Below are 13,345 nucleotides of genomic sequence, written 5' to 3'. Positions count from 1 at the left end.
AACCCCCTCATTTTGTGAGACTACTGGCCTTGTCATAGTGCCTGAAAGCCAACAGCAAAGTGTCGAAGTGCTGATAATTAAATTTCTTCAAGTGGTGGCGAGCAGCTGCAATCAAGGCTCGCTGGCGGTCTTTCCCACGGAGATATTCACCTGGGCGTCTGTAATGGATGAGATCACCAACTCCTATTGAAGAAAGAAGTTGTCTTGCATGTGAATTTAAAATATGGCTATAGCGTTTCCAGAGAGAAAGAGACAGAGGCAGAAAGAGACAAAGGCAGAGAAACCTAACAACCTCTAAGAATGAAAAAACAAAAATCAGTCATATCTAATGCTGGCACTTCCCACCACTACTTTAGTTTTGTTGACAAGGTCTCCTATAACTCAGGCTGGCCTCATTGAACTCATGGGATTCCTCTCAGTCTCCTAAGTGCTGGGACTACAGGTATCACACCACACTCACTCACTCTGATACTATTATACAGAATGCTTCTGTGTATAAAAAAGTACATAAACCAATCCACTCTTAAAAGTTAATGTTTCTGTTTGTTTGTTTGTTTGTTTTTAATGTGCATGCACATGTGTATGCAGGTATGCACATTCATGAAAGTGCATGCAAGAGGCCATAGAAGAACTTCAGGTGTCTTCCTGTATCATTTTCCACTAGCCAAGGTCTCTCAGTGTCTGGCAGCTCACATTTCAGGACAGCAGTCTGTTGTTTGAATTTAGATGGTCCTTTAATAAAGAACCCGGAGCCAGATATTGGGGTAAAAGCTGACCGATCAGAGAAGCAGAGCAAGCCACAGCCACCAACTCTATGAATCCTCTCACTGAAATCCTCCGAGTCCTCACCCAAAAGGGTCTCAGCTGACCTACTTTAGCTCCTGTTTCCTCACTCCTTATATACCTTTCTCTGTCCTGCCATCACTTCCTGGGATTAAAGGTATGCGTGTTTCCCAGTACTTGGATTAAGTGTGTATGCCACCACTGTCTGGCCTCTATCTCGTGGCTGGCTCTGTCCTCTGACCCTCAAGCAAGCTTTATTAGGGTACACAATATATCACCACAGCTACCAGTAAACTCCTAGAACCTACCAATCTCTGACCCTCAGTGCTGGAGTTACAAGTGTGTAGAGCCATTCCTGGCTTTTACATAGGTGCTGAGGATTCGAATTCAGGTCCTCAGTTTACACAGCAAGCATTCTTACTGCTGAGCCATCTCCCCACCCACAAGTCTCTGCTCATGAAAACATCTACTAGGCATTGTGGATTGTGCCTGTAATCCCAGCACTAAGAGGGCTGAATGAAAAAGTCACTAGTTCAAAGCTACACACTGAATTTCAAGCTAGCCTTAGTTATATAGTAAGACTAGGGTCTCAGAATACAAAAAAAAAAAAGAAAAAAGAAAGAAAATCAAACCCAATCAGATAATAAACACTACTGTACTTCTTCCCCTTTGAAGTATGTCACTTATTTTATGTTTCAGTATCGAGGACTCCACCAAGAACCACAGTATGCTAGGCAAGTACTCTACCATTAAGCTTTAGCTCCAGGCTTTTCTGGTCTTTATTATTTTTTTCCTTTTTTATTTTTTTATCTTTTCAAAAAAATTTTATTTAAAAACATTTTTTTCTTTCCTTTTACATACCGACACCTGTTCCTTCTTCCTCCCCTCACCTTACCCCCATCCCCTCCTCATAGAGGGTAAGGCCTCCCTTGGGTAGTCAACACAGGCTGGTATACCAAGTTGGGGCCAGACCAAGCTCCTCCCTGCTGCATCAAGGCTGAGTAAGGCATCTCACCATAGGAAATGGGTTCTAAATGCCAGTTCTTGTACCCGGGATAAGTCCTGGTCCCATTGCCAGGGGAACCACAAACACATCAAGTCATGCAACTTTCATCCACATTCAGAGGGCCTAGTGTGGTCCCATGCAGGCTCCCAAGCTGTCAGTCCAGAGTCCATGAGCTCTCACTAGCTTGGGTCAGCTATCTCTGTGGTTTTTCCCATCATGATCCTGACTCCCCTTGCTCCTATAATCTTTCCTCCCTCTCTTCAACTGAACTCCAGAATCTTGGCCAAGTGCATGGCTGTGGGTCTCTGTATCTGCTTCCATCAGTCACTGGATGTAGGTTCTTTATTATTTATAAAACAAAAACTGCCTTAGCCAAGAGTGGAGCACACACCTACCTTGTCCTGGCTAATGTTTTGTCAACTTGACACAAGCTAGTTATCTGAAAATAGGAAACATCCTGAGAAAATGCTTCCCTCAGACTGGCCTGTAGGCAAACCTGTGGGGCACTTTCTTGGTGATTGATGTGGGAAGGACCAGTCCACTGTGGGTGGTGCCATCCCTGGGCTGGCTGTCCTGTGCTGTATAAGGCTGAGAAAGCCTTGGGGAGGAAGCCAATAAGAAGTGTTCCTCTCTGGGGTTTGCTTCAGTTTCTGTTTTCAGAGTTCCTGGCCTGGCTTTCTTCAGTGGTAGAGTGTAAAATGTAAGCTGAAATAAACCCTCTCTTTCCCAAGTTGCTTTTTCGGTCATGGTGTTTATCACAGCGATAGAAAGCAAAGTAATATATACCTGAGGCCACCCCGGGCTATGCAGTGAAACTGAACCAAAACCAAAGCTCCGCATGTTGGCACAGTTCTGTAATCCCAGTACGTGGAAGGCTGTGGCAGGAAAATCAGATTAAGGCCCTTCTTTCCTGTATAGCAAGTTGGAGGCCAGCCATAAGAAACCATTTTTATTTTAATTTTTTAAAACAAACTAGAAAAAAGACCTCCTAACAAATGTCTTCTGCCAACTACAGATTGGTTGATGATTTGCTGGCTGGCTGCCTGATGAGAGTGGTTCTAAGTTATGTGGTGGTACACCAGAGTGCTTATGATCTCTCTCTCTCCTCTCTCTCCTCTCTCTCTCTCTCTCTCTCTCTCTCTCTCTCTCTCTCTCTCTCTCTCTCTCTCTCACTTTTGAGTTAGGATTTCTCTTGGCTAAGGATTTACTTAGAGCAGACCATTTGCTCACATTGTGAAAAGCCCTGAGTTCAATCCCATACTGAAGAATGTTTTTTAGACATGCCCTCTTACTCTATTGGCTAGGATATTCTCAAACTTGAAGCAATCATCCAGCCTCAATCTCTGAAATGCTGGGATTACAGAATAAACCACTATGCCTGACTAGGGTGCATTACAGTTTAAACGTTTCTAAAGCTGGATCCTATGGATAAACAAATGTGTTACTGTGCATCGTGGTGCCTCCCTGTATCCCAGGATTTGGAGGAATAGATAAGACATAGTAAATTAGAGACCAGCCTGATGTACTGCCTCAAATATCACAAAACAGTTTCTGATTCTGTAAATTTATAGTGTGGCCTAAAATCTGCACTTTTTCTTATTTATTTTTAATATTTTATGCATATTAATATTTTCCCAGCATGTGTGTCTAGTGCCCACAGAGGGCACTACATCTCCTGGAAGTGAAGTTATAAATAGTTGTGAGCCACCATGTGAGTGCTGGGAATTGAACCCCAGTCCTCTAGAAAATCAGCAAGTCCTCTTAACCATCGACCCATCTCTGCAGCCTTCATTTCTTTATTTAATGTTCTTACTGAGCAAGAGCAATAGCTGAATGGTTAAGGGCATGTTCTCCTCTTCCAGAAGACGAGAATCCAATTCCCAGCACCTACATCAGATGGCTCACAACCATCTGTACCTCTAACTCCAGGGAATCCAACTCCTTTGACCTCCAGGGGACCTGCACACACATGTACATATACTTACTTATTTATGTATGGGGGGAACTGGGGACATGTGCACAGGTATAAGCACTCACAGGCTCACAAATGCACCATGGCACTCATGAAGAGGTCAAAGGGCAACTCTTGGGAGTTAGATCTCTCCTTCCACCAACCATATGGGTCCCAGGTACCAAACTCAGGTTGTCAGGTTTGGCACTGAGCCATCTTGCTAGCCTAGATTTTGCATTTTTAAGAAGCAGAAAGAGACCTCCATTTCATGATGTAAGCACAACATTGAAATTAAATGAAAAGCTACCTTATCTCACTGAGTTTGCTTAATACGTTTATATTTATTTTCTAAGTAAAAGTCCACTTATAGTATTCATGATAAGGCCTTTAAACTGTATTAGTTCAAACATAACATGAAGAAAATCTTTCTTATATATCATTAATGCTATAAAGCTTTAATGTTTTAATATCAAAAGCTTGGAGGAGTTGGAGACATAGCTTAATGGTAGAGTGCTGTGTCTAGCATGCACTAGGCCTTGAGTTCAACTTCCAGCGCTATAGAAAAAAATGTACATATATATGTGTATGTGTATATATGTATCTACATCCATGGTGAATGTAACACATAGCTTTCTAGAGATGTTTTTCAACAATTTATTTAGTATGCATCCATGGGCATCATGCTGGGCAGTAACAAGACCCCAGAACCTGCAGCCCTTTAGAGGGTTTTGGGGGAAAGCGATTATTTCAGATATTTCAACACAGGCTAAAAGCATGGGGGTTAAAAGAAAAAGAGACTCTCCAGAAAGAAAGTCACACCCAGGGCCTGAGTGTGGGCTTCTCTAAGAAAGCCACTCCTTTAATGGGGATATGTTTATTTGTCAAGAAGAAAATTCACATATTTACCATATTCCTCAGGCTGGAGGCAAGCTCCAAATGTGTGGCCTGGGGTGACGTTCATAGTTTCTGCAATGCTATAGGAGAAAACAGATTCCTTAGTTAAAATTGCCATCATCTGAAGCTGAAAGCTATATATGTTTGCCTTGGGCCCTTAACAACCTACAAACACTCCTACAGACACACTGTGAAAAATCACAGGGAAGGCACCAGAGTCGTGTCCATTTGTATTAACAACGGCTGAAGGTTTTCCCTGAAGACCACTCCAGAGAGAGAGTGTGTGTGTGTGTGGGGGGGGGGGGGTTCAAAACAAATATGGCCAAAATATTTTTTTTTTATATCCCAGAAATAAAGCTTTACACAGAATTCTCTCTCCCTCTTCTCCAATCTCCTGGTAGCCCAAATGTTACAGTCAGTGACAATACTCCATTGATGAACAACAGGGGAATAATTTTCTTATTCAATTAAAAACAATTTAGTAAAAAGCAAACAAACATATGGTTTTTCAATGTAGCCCAGGTTGGCCTCCAACTCAATAATATAGCCAAGGGTGACCTTGAGCTCCTGGTTCTCCTGCCTCTGCTCTCCAGTACTAAGATCGCAGGTGTGTGCCACCAAGCCCAGCACCCAGAAGACCACAGGACCATTCAACATGGAACAAAGACCGCTGACATGGCCTCAAGCTCAAACTCACGGGTCTAAAACTCTTCCAAGTTTGTGTTGAAACTTTTCCTTGAAGTCATCGACTCTTTTAGATACAATTTTAGCTCCTCGTTCCCTACAAAATGAGAAAATTGTCAGGTATCTTTATTATTAAAATGTAATTGAATGCAAAATATTCACATATTAAAAAGTGTCATATTACTGTGCCTACAATGAACAAGTCTCAAAAGACATTTCCATGTTTTTTTTTTTTTTTTTTTTTTTGGTTTTTCGAGACAGGGTTTCTCGTGTAGCTTTGCGCCTTTCCTGGAACTCACTTGGTAGCCCAGGCTGGCCTCGAACTCACAGAGATCCTCCTGGCTCTGCCTCCCGAGTGCTGGGATTAAAGGCGTGCGCCACCACCGCCCGGCGACATTTCCATGTTTAACACTACATTTATTGATACTTCTATCACATACTCTATAATAAAAATATATTTGGTAGATGGCAGACAGCATGTTCTGTGTATAAAGTGGGAGTATGAACTATCCAAGGTATGGCTGAGGGGAAGATTTTTATAGTAGATATGAGGGAGAGTACAGCCAGAGGCATCTGGAAAAGTCCAGAACAGGAAAAGAAAGTAGTGGACTGAACATGACCCACAGATTGAACAGGTCCATGAGAAGAGAGAGAGGAGTGGGGAGCGAGAGAGGAAGAGAAAAGCAAAGGAAAAAGGGGGTCAAGAGAGAGGAGGCCAAGAAAGCACATGGCCAAAATGGCACGGTTATATAGAAATCCAAATCTGGGGCAAGGGAAGCCCATGAGCTGGAGAAATTTAGGGTAGGGGACTGGTGAGAAGAGCTGAGAGGAGACACAGGTACTGAGTCAGCCAGGAGGCCCTAAAACACTTTGGTATGCTAATAGGCACCACAGTTAGCCATTTGTCCCTTCTTGTTTTGGACCTGACAATCTTGGAGATTTAGCTCAGTGGAAGAACACTTGCCTAGCATGCATGAGGCTCAGTTCAATCCTCAACACAAGAAGGGGGGCGAAATGGCGTAGACAAGCATAAGGAAACACTTTGGCAAAAAACATAAAAATGTTTTTAGGCAGGGCAGAAAGGCAGATAATATGGAACATATAATATGGGGAAAGGTGCTCCCTATAGCATCCAAATTCCTTTTATGTAGAGATATCTGAAATAAGAATGTTAAAAGAGGGGCTGGAGAGATGGCTCAGAGGTTAAGAGCACCGACTGCTCTTCCAGAGGTCCTGAGTTCAATTCCCAGCACCCACACGGTGGCTCACAACCACCCGTAATGAGATCTGGTGCCCTCTTCTGTATACATAATAAATAAATAAATAAATATTTAAAAAAAAAAAGAATGTTAAAAGAACAGTGAACCACACTTCAGGTCTAACCTTACTCCTATCCCAGTTGTAAAGTGCTTATTTCAAAGAATGTCACTAAGAAACTATAAATGTTTACCTAAAAATTTATCTTGGAGGCAAGCTCACCTTAGGATATGCACACATATTGTACCCACGCTTAACAAATGTTTTTAAAAAAGCACATTTGCTTCCTTGCATACCCTTATCTCCCAAGCTTTTACTTTGTCTGCTGTTGTCCTACTCAATGTCCCCTCAGTCCCTGACCTCATTTACTGAAGGAAAAGGAAGAGAGAGAAACAGTTCCTTAGCAACTCTTTGAGGCAGAACTTCAGAAGCCACCAAGTCACATATGCAAATATTGTAAAGAGACTTGAGCAAGATTCTTCCCTGAGAAGGCCACGCCCACACCTGGGTGAGTACTGCCTTCCTTTCCTATGAGCCTTTCTCCTAAATCCACCCTTATATTTATGTTAAAGTATCTTCTTAGGGGCTACAGAGGTAGCTCAGAGGATGAAAGCAAGAGGATATGAGTTCAGATTCCAAACAGACACATAAAAAAGCTGGGTCTGGCCATAAGTGCCTTCAATGAACACTGGACAGGGTGTGGGGAGGCAGATCCCACGAGCTCCCTCTGGCCAGCCAGTCTGCCAAAAATGGTAAGCTTCCATTTCAGTGAAAGACACTGTCTTGGGGGAATAAGGTGGAGAGTGACAGGGAAGATACCTGACAATGTACTCCTCTGACCTCCACATGCACTTGGACAGTTTTACACATACACTACACATGTACATGCACACACACACACACACACACACACACACACACACACACACACCACAGAAAACATACATAAATACCACAATTTTTAAAAATGTTTTAATCTCTTATAATAAGCTCAAACTCTGCTTCTCATACTGAATCATCCTGAAATTCTTCTCTGTGGCAATGTCAAGAATGCCAGCTTCACTCAGAAAAGAACTCCTCAGGCTGACATGTGTGTCTGTGTGGAGCTGCGTCCCTCCCATTCCCACCATGCCCTTTTATCTCCATCGAAGAATCGGTAATAAAGAGGCACCCCACACAGCGTTTAAAATTATGGGAAGCAGGGCTGGAGAGATGACCCTGGGTTAAGAATATGCGTTGTTCTGTAGAGGACCCAGGTTCAGTTTCCAGAAGCCACATGGGGGCTCACAACTGTCTGTAACTCTAGTTCCCAGGGATCTAAAGCCTTCTTCTGCTCTCTGTGGACACACATAGTACACAGGCATACATATAGGTAAAACACCCATATACATATAAACTAATGCTAATAAAACACATTTTTAATTGTGGAAGCTAGAGCAGTGGAGCACCTATGGTCAGTCAGGAGGCTATGGCAGGGGACTGTGTCAACCCAAGAGACAGCAGCACAGCCTGTCTCTCTAAGAAAAAGGAAGCAGAAAATATGTGCATTTATATCACACACACATTTGTTGAGGGCTGGGAAAATAGCTCAGCTGTTAAAGAACTTGCTGCACAAACTAGAAGCTGGAGCTCAGGTGCTCAGAATGCACATATTAGCATGCCTATACTAGTTTCTGAAGGGAGACACGGGATCCAGGATCCTTAAAGCCAGCTAGCTAGGAAAACTAGCTGTCAGTGAGCACAGGATTTGACTGAGCTACTCATCTTCAAAAAATAAGGACAAAGAGTGATCAAAGAGCATTTCCAACACCATCCTAAGGCCTCCACATATGCACACACATATATGTGCCTCCTCACACATGCACATGTGCCACACACACATATACAGGAAAAGAAAGAGGAAAAAACTCTGTGTGTGTGTGTGTGTGTGTGTGTGTGTAAGGATATATAACTCAGTCGTTCATGAAACATTATAGTCTCATTAGTTATAATAAAAAAAATCCGAATATTCAGTCAAGTGATTACAAAAAGCCTTGCATGCATTTTAGGCTCTGGTTATGAAGACTACACAGTGCTAAGGAACGATTCATAGTAACTTCTGAGTAAGGCTACAAAGTGGGGTGGCAGTCTGGGGAGAACTATCCAATACTCTGCCTGGGGAGCCATGCTAGAAATTAAATGTGAATGGTGGTCAACGTAAATTGACAGGATTACGGCTTTTATTGTATTGATTTTCTGTAGTATGACTTTGTTACTTCTATGATCATTATCAAACAAGTAAAATTACAGCACTATTAATTAATGACATTATAAATTCCCCCATTGAACACAGAGCCTTACAGTTCCTCTGCTTTTAATAGCATTTCCTGATTGTTCACATTTTGAGCTGAATTTCTAAAGAAGAATAAATTTGTGGAGAAATATAACGTAACCCATCTCTTATTCCTGTCCAAGTAAAAGAGACAGATCTGATGAGAGGACCAGGAACCATAAAGAGATGGCCACAGCCTCCAGGCCAATAGGCCCATGCAGGGGTAGGCCCAGCTGCTGAAGCCACCCTGCCAAGGTTCTAGCCTATCACCAGGACTTCCCCAGCTGCGTGAACTTAGACAAATGATTAGCTTCAAAGTATTCATCTGGGAACTTAAGTACTCCAACCTCATGATGTTCAAGATGGGATTAAATTAATAATAAAGAGAATGTTAATAGACTTTGTCTTTGTAGCTGAGAACTGTTATTATAGGAACCACACTGCCAGAAGAGTAGGTAGCTGGACACCCAGCTCCATACTCCCTAAAAATGGCAGAAATCAGAGTAAAGTCAGGTCTTCCCTGACACCCAGGAAAGCAGACCAAGTGCATTGCCTGCCTATGGATGCTTTAACAAGTTACCACAAACAACTTCAAACAACCCAACTGTTCTCTAACAGCTCTGTAGGCAGCTGTCAGTCAGGAGGTTAGCATGCTCATATTTTCCCCAATGGGAAACCATTCCTTGCTCTTTCCTGTGTCTGTTGGCTGCTGGTATTGCTGGTTGGTGTCTTTGGTTAGAGCTATGTCCCTCCAGCCTTGGCCTACATCTATCTTCAGAACACCTTCTCTTCTAAATATCTTTTCTCTTCAGCTTCTAGTCTCCCTCTAAACAACAACAACATCCTCCTCCTCTTCCTTCCTCTTTCCTTTCCTCCTTATTTTTGGATGAGAAAGTATGATGGCTAATCTTGTTTGTCAACTTAACTGAATATAGAATTTACTACAACACAAACTGATGACACTCCTATCTCCTGTGAGTGACTTTTTTCATCAGATTATTTGAAGCAGGAAGGCTCACCCTAAATCTGGGCCATACCTTCTGGCAGCAGCCCATGCAAAAGGACATAGAAGAAGAAAAATGATTTTTGCCTGCTTACCCTCACTCTTACTAGCAAGATCATCTGTTCTGTTGCTGCTGTATTCCTTCACTGGTATTAGAACCAACATCTTTGGGATTCCAATGTAGACTGAAGATCAGCATCTCTCCAGAAATCCTCCAGGACTCCAGCACCAGATTGGGACCTCTGAACAATTATCTGATTCTCAGTTTCCCAGGCACAATACAGTCATTGTTTGACTACCCAAACCACATCCCGTAAGCCAATCTAATAAACCTTCTATAAGTTCATATTGAAAATTCCAACTAATATAAGCAATGTGATAGATAGTTTTATGTCAACTTGACACAAGCTATATAGCCCTCTCAGGAGGGGAGCCTCAATCAAGAAAATGTTTCCATAAGATCAGGCTGTAGACAAGCCTGTAGATCACTTTCTTAATTAGTGATTGGTTGGGGAGGCTCCAGCCCATGGTGGGTGGATCTATCCCTGAGATGTGGTCCTGGGTTGTATAAGAAAGCAGGCTGAGCTAACCATGGGAAGCAAGCCAGTAAGTAGCACCCCTCCATGGTGTCTGCATCAGCTCCTGCCTCCCGGTTTCTGCCTAGTTTGAGTTCCTGCCTTGGACCTTGATTTCACTTACTGGACTGTGACTCTATATATGTAAGCCAAATAAACCCTTTTCTCCCAAAGTTGCTTTTGTTCATTGGTACCAGAAGTGGGGTGTTACTGTGACACTGTATATGTAAGCCAAATAAACCATTTTCTCCCAAAGTTGCTTTCGTTCATTGGTACCAGAAGTGCAGTGTTACTATGACAGACCTGACCATGTGTTTTTGGAGGGATTATGAAAGGACTTTGGAACTTTGACCTAGAAAGGCCACTGAGTATTCAAATCTTAGTGATCTATTCTGTGAGAACTTGGAAGATAAAAATGTTAAGAGCAATGAAGATAATGAAGGCCTGGCTTGTGAAGTTTCAGGGGGAAATTAAAGAGTCCCTAAATGACTCTATCAGGATCATTTGCTATTTTGAGTTAAGAATCTTTGATTCTGGTTAGCTGAGGCTGAAGAATCAGCTGTGATTAACAAGATACCAGAACTACTGAAGTGAAATCTTTGCTTTACTTGGTACTATTGATGCTGTTCAGCTAGAGCTGAGAAATTGGTAGTGATTAAGAAAAGACCAGCATCACTGAGGTGAAATTTTCTGGGAAGTGTTTCCTCAGAGACAGCACACAGAAGCTGTGTTCCAGAGGTGGTCAAGGTTGTACCTTATGCTGGCAGCCAAACTTGGTTTTGAGTCTCCAAGGTGGTACTAGTTTTGAAGGCATGAAGGGATCATGGTGAAAAACTGAGGCTTGGCCCTGTGAAAGGTCAGGAGAGGCCATTGGTAAAGGTGCAGATGGAATAGCAATGGAAGCTTCAGGATTGAAGAGGTTGTGAAGAAGATTGAAATTTTGCACCAAGAAGAGAGCCCACCAGAAGCTACTGGTGAATATGAAACCCAGTTGCAGCAGAAGATGCCAGTATTGAGATGCCAATACCATGGAATGACCACCAAGAACAGCAGCAGCCATGGACTGCGGTGAGCTGGAGCCTAGAAGACAATGTGTGCTGCAAAGAGTAGAGCCGAAGAAGTGACCCAAGCCCTTTGCAGAAGCCCAGGAGATTGTGTGTGAATCCCATATACTGGACACTGAGTGATGCATACTGTTGGAGTTTGGTTTCACTTTGATCTGATTGTGAATGTGCTCTGGTTCTTCCCTCTTGAAGTAAAAAGGCATTTTACTTATTTTTTATTTTATTTATTTAATTTCACACCCCAACCAGTTTCCCCTTCCTCCTCTCCTCCCATTCCCTCTCCCCATCTCTCCTCTACCCGACCCCAGCCACTCCTTTTCTGTTTCTGTTCAGAAAAAGGCAGGTCTCCCATGGGTATCAACAAAGCATTGAATATCATGATGTCTCAGCCTGTGAGGTGCACCTGCATTTACATGTGTGTGCACGCACGCGTGTGCGCACACACACACACACACACACACACACACACACACACACACACACACTTAAAAATAAAATCTAAAGCAACAACAAAAATAAGTAAAAGCTAGGGTATGTCTGTAATTCCAACACTGGAAGGCTGAGGCAAGAGGACTGCCATAAATTCTAGGCTTCTATAAGCTTCAGAGTGAGTCCCTCTCTAAAAAACAAGTCATGAAGTAATTTCAGAACAGCACAAACAAGAAAATAGTATCCTGGCTATCTCTGAAGGAACAAGACAGAATGGTGGTAGAAGTAAAGAAATTGCAAGATCTGTTTTTTTCTATGAATGTTATGTTAAATCATGTTGACATATTTAATATCTCTTACAAATAAATTTTAAATACATAGTTATTCAAGTGCAAATGCTAAATCTCTAAGATTTACTGCTGGACCAGGTATAATCACACTTACAGTTGTAGTTCATGGAGCCAATGTAAAGTTTTGGCCATGGTGCGCCCATCATTAAAATGAGGTGTTGGGACTCCATACAAGTCAAACCTATGGAAACTTTGTGGGTTATACTTTCGGTTCTTTGCTTCTCCTGTGGGCAGTGAGAGCAGGGAAGAAGACTTCTGAGTTAAGCACCAAACCAAACCAAACAAACAAACAAAAAAAACACCTTATCTTAGGGAAAGCACACTGTGTTCTCATCGGTATTGGATGAGTGGGACAAAGACCACAATTGTACCCATATAGGGAGCTGTGCAGACTCAGCTACAGATGACAAAGACCCTCCCCTGCACATGCTGCAACACCATGGGATGTTATATCCAGAGCTCCTTGTGTTCATGTAGCCAGGTGTTGTAGCTCATGCCTATAATCTCAGTACATAGAAGCTGAGATAGGAGGACAGTGAGTTCTAGGCCTGCCTGGGCCACACAGTGAAATCATATCTCAAAAGGCAAAAACAATAAAGTTGGAAAATCCTAAGTAAACAAATAAATAAATAAATAACCTAAAACCAGTAACACTAGTAAGTGAATTTAGGAAAGCTGCAGGACACAAAATCAACATATAAAATTAACTGTGGGGGTCTCTGCAACTACCAGGGCTGGCAGACTGATGATCCACAGTCTGGTTCAAGACAACTCAGTAGCCAGTGTTGGGTTAAACTTCTACAGTCTAACATTGGACAGTTCATTGCAGGCATATTTAAGTACAGTACAATTTAGGGGGAAAAAATTGATGTAACACAATCCTGTGTGCATAAAGAGGCATAATCACATCAAAACCCTTCTCAAAGTATATGTCATTTCTTTATGAAGATAGGTTGTAGGAGACCCACTCCCATTTTTAGACCAGGGTACTCTTGAGGACGGAGAAGTGAGAAATACTTAGATAGAAGGACAGAAGGG

At 42.4% G+C, this 13,345-nt stretch overlaps 1 protein-coding gene across 1 annotated transcript in view; it reads right to left on the bottom strand.

Moving 5' to 3' along the window:
• Efhb (EF-hand domain family member B) overlaps nucleotides 1-13,345 on the bottom strand; it is a 54,905-nt gene that overhangs the window by 13,403 nt on the left and 28,157 nt on the right. Inside the window, exons 6-9 of the mRNA XM_076557528.1 lie at nucleotides 12,402-12,531; nucleotides 5,332-5,415; nucleotides 4,647-4,714; nucleotides 29-183 (exon numbers count right to left, since the gene is read on the bottom strand). Of these exons, the coding sequence (XP_076413643.1) occupies nucleotides 29-183; nucleotides 4,647-4,714; nucleotides 5,332-5,415; nucleotides 12,402-12,531 (437 nt within the window). The remainder of the gene's footprint in view (nucleotides 1-28; nucleotides 184-4,646; nucleotides 4,715-5,331; nucleotides 5,416-12,401; nucleotides 12,532-13,345) is intronic.

Source organism: Peromyscus maniculatus, chromosome 21 (genome assembly GCF_049852395.1).
Source record: "Peromyscus maniculatus bairdii isolate BWxNUB_F1_BW_parent chromosome 21, HU_Pman_BW_mat_3.1, whole genome shotgun sequence".
Taxonomy (NCBI): Eukaryota; Metazoa; Chordata; class Mammalia; order Rodentia; family Cricetidae; genus Peromyscus; species Peromyscus maniculatus.
The sequence above is the reverse complement of the archived record's forward strand: the minus strand, read 5'-3'. Positions and strand labels throughout refer to the sequence as shown.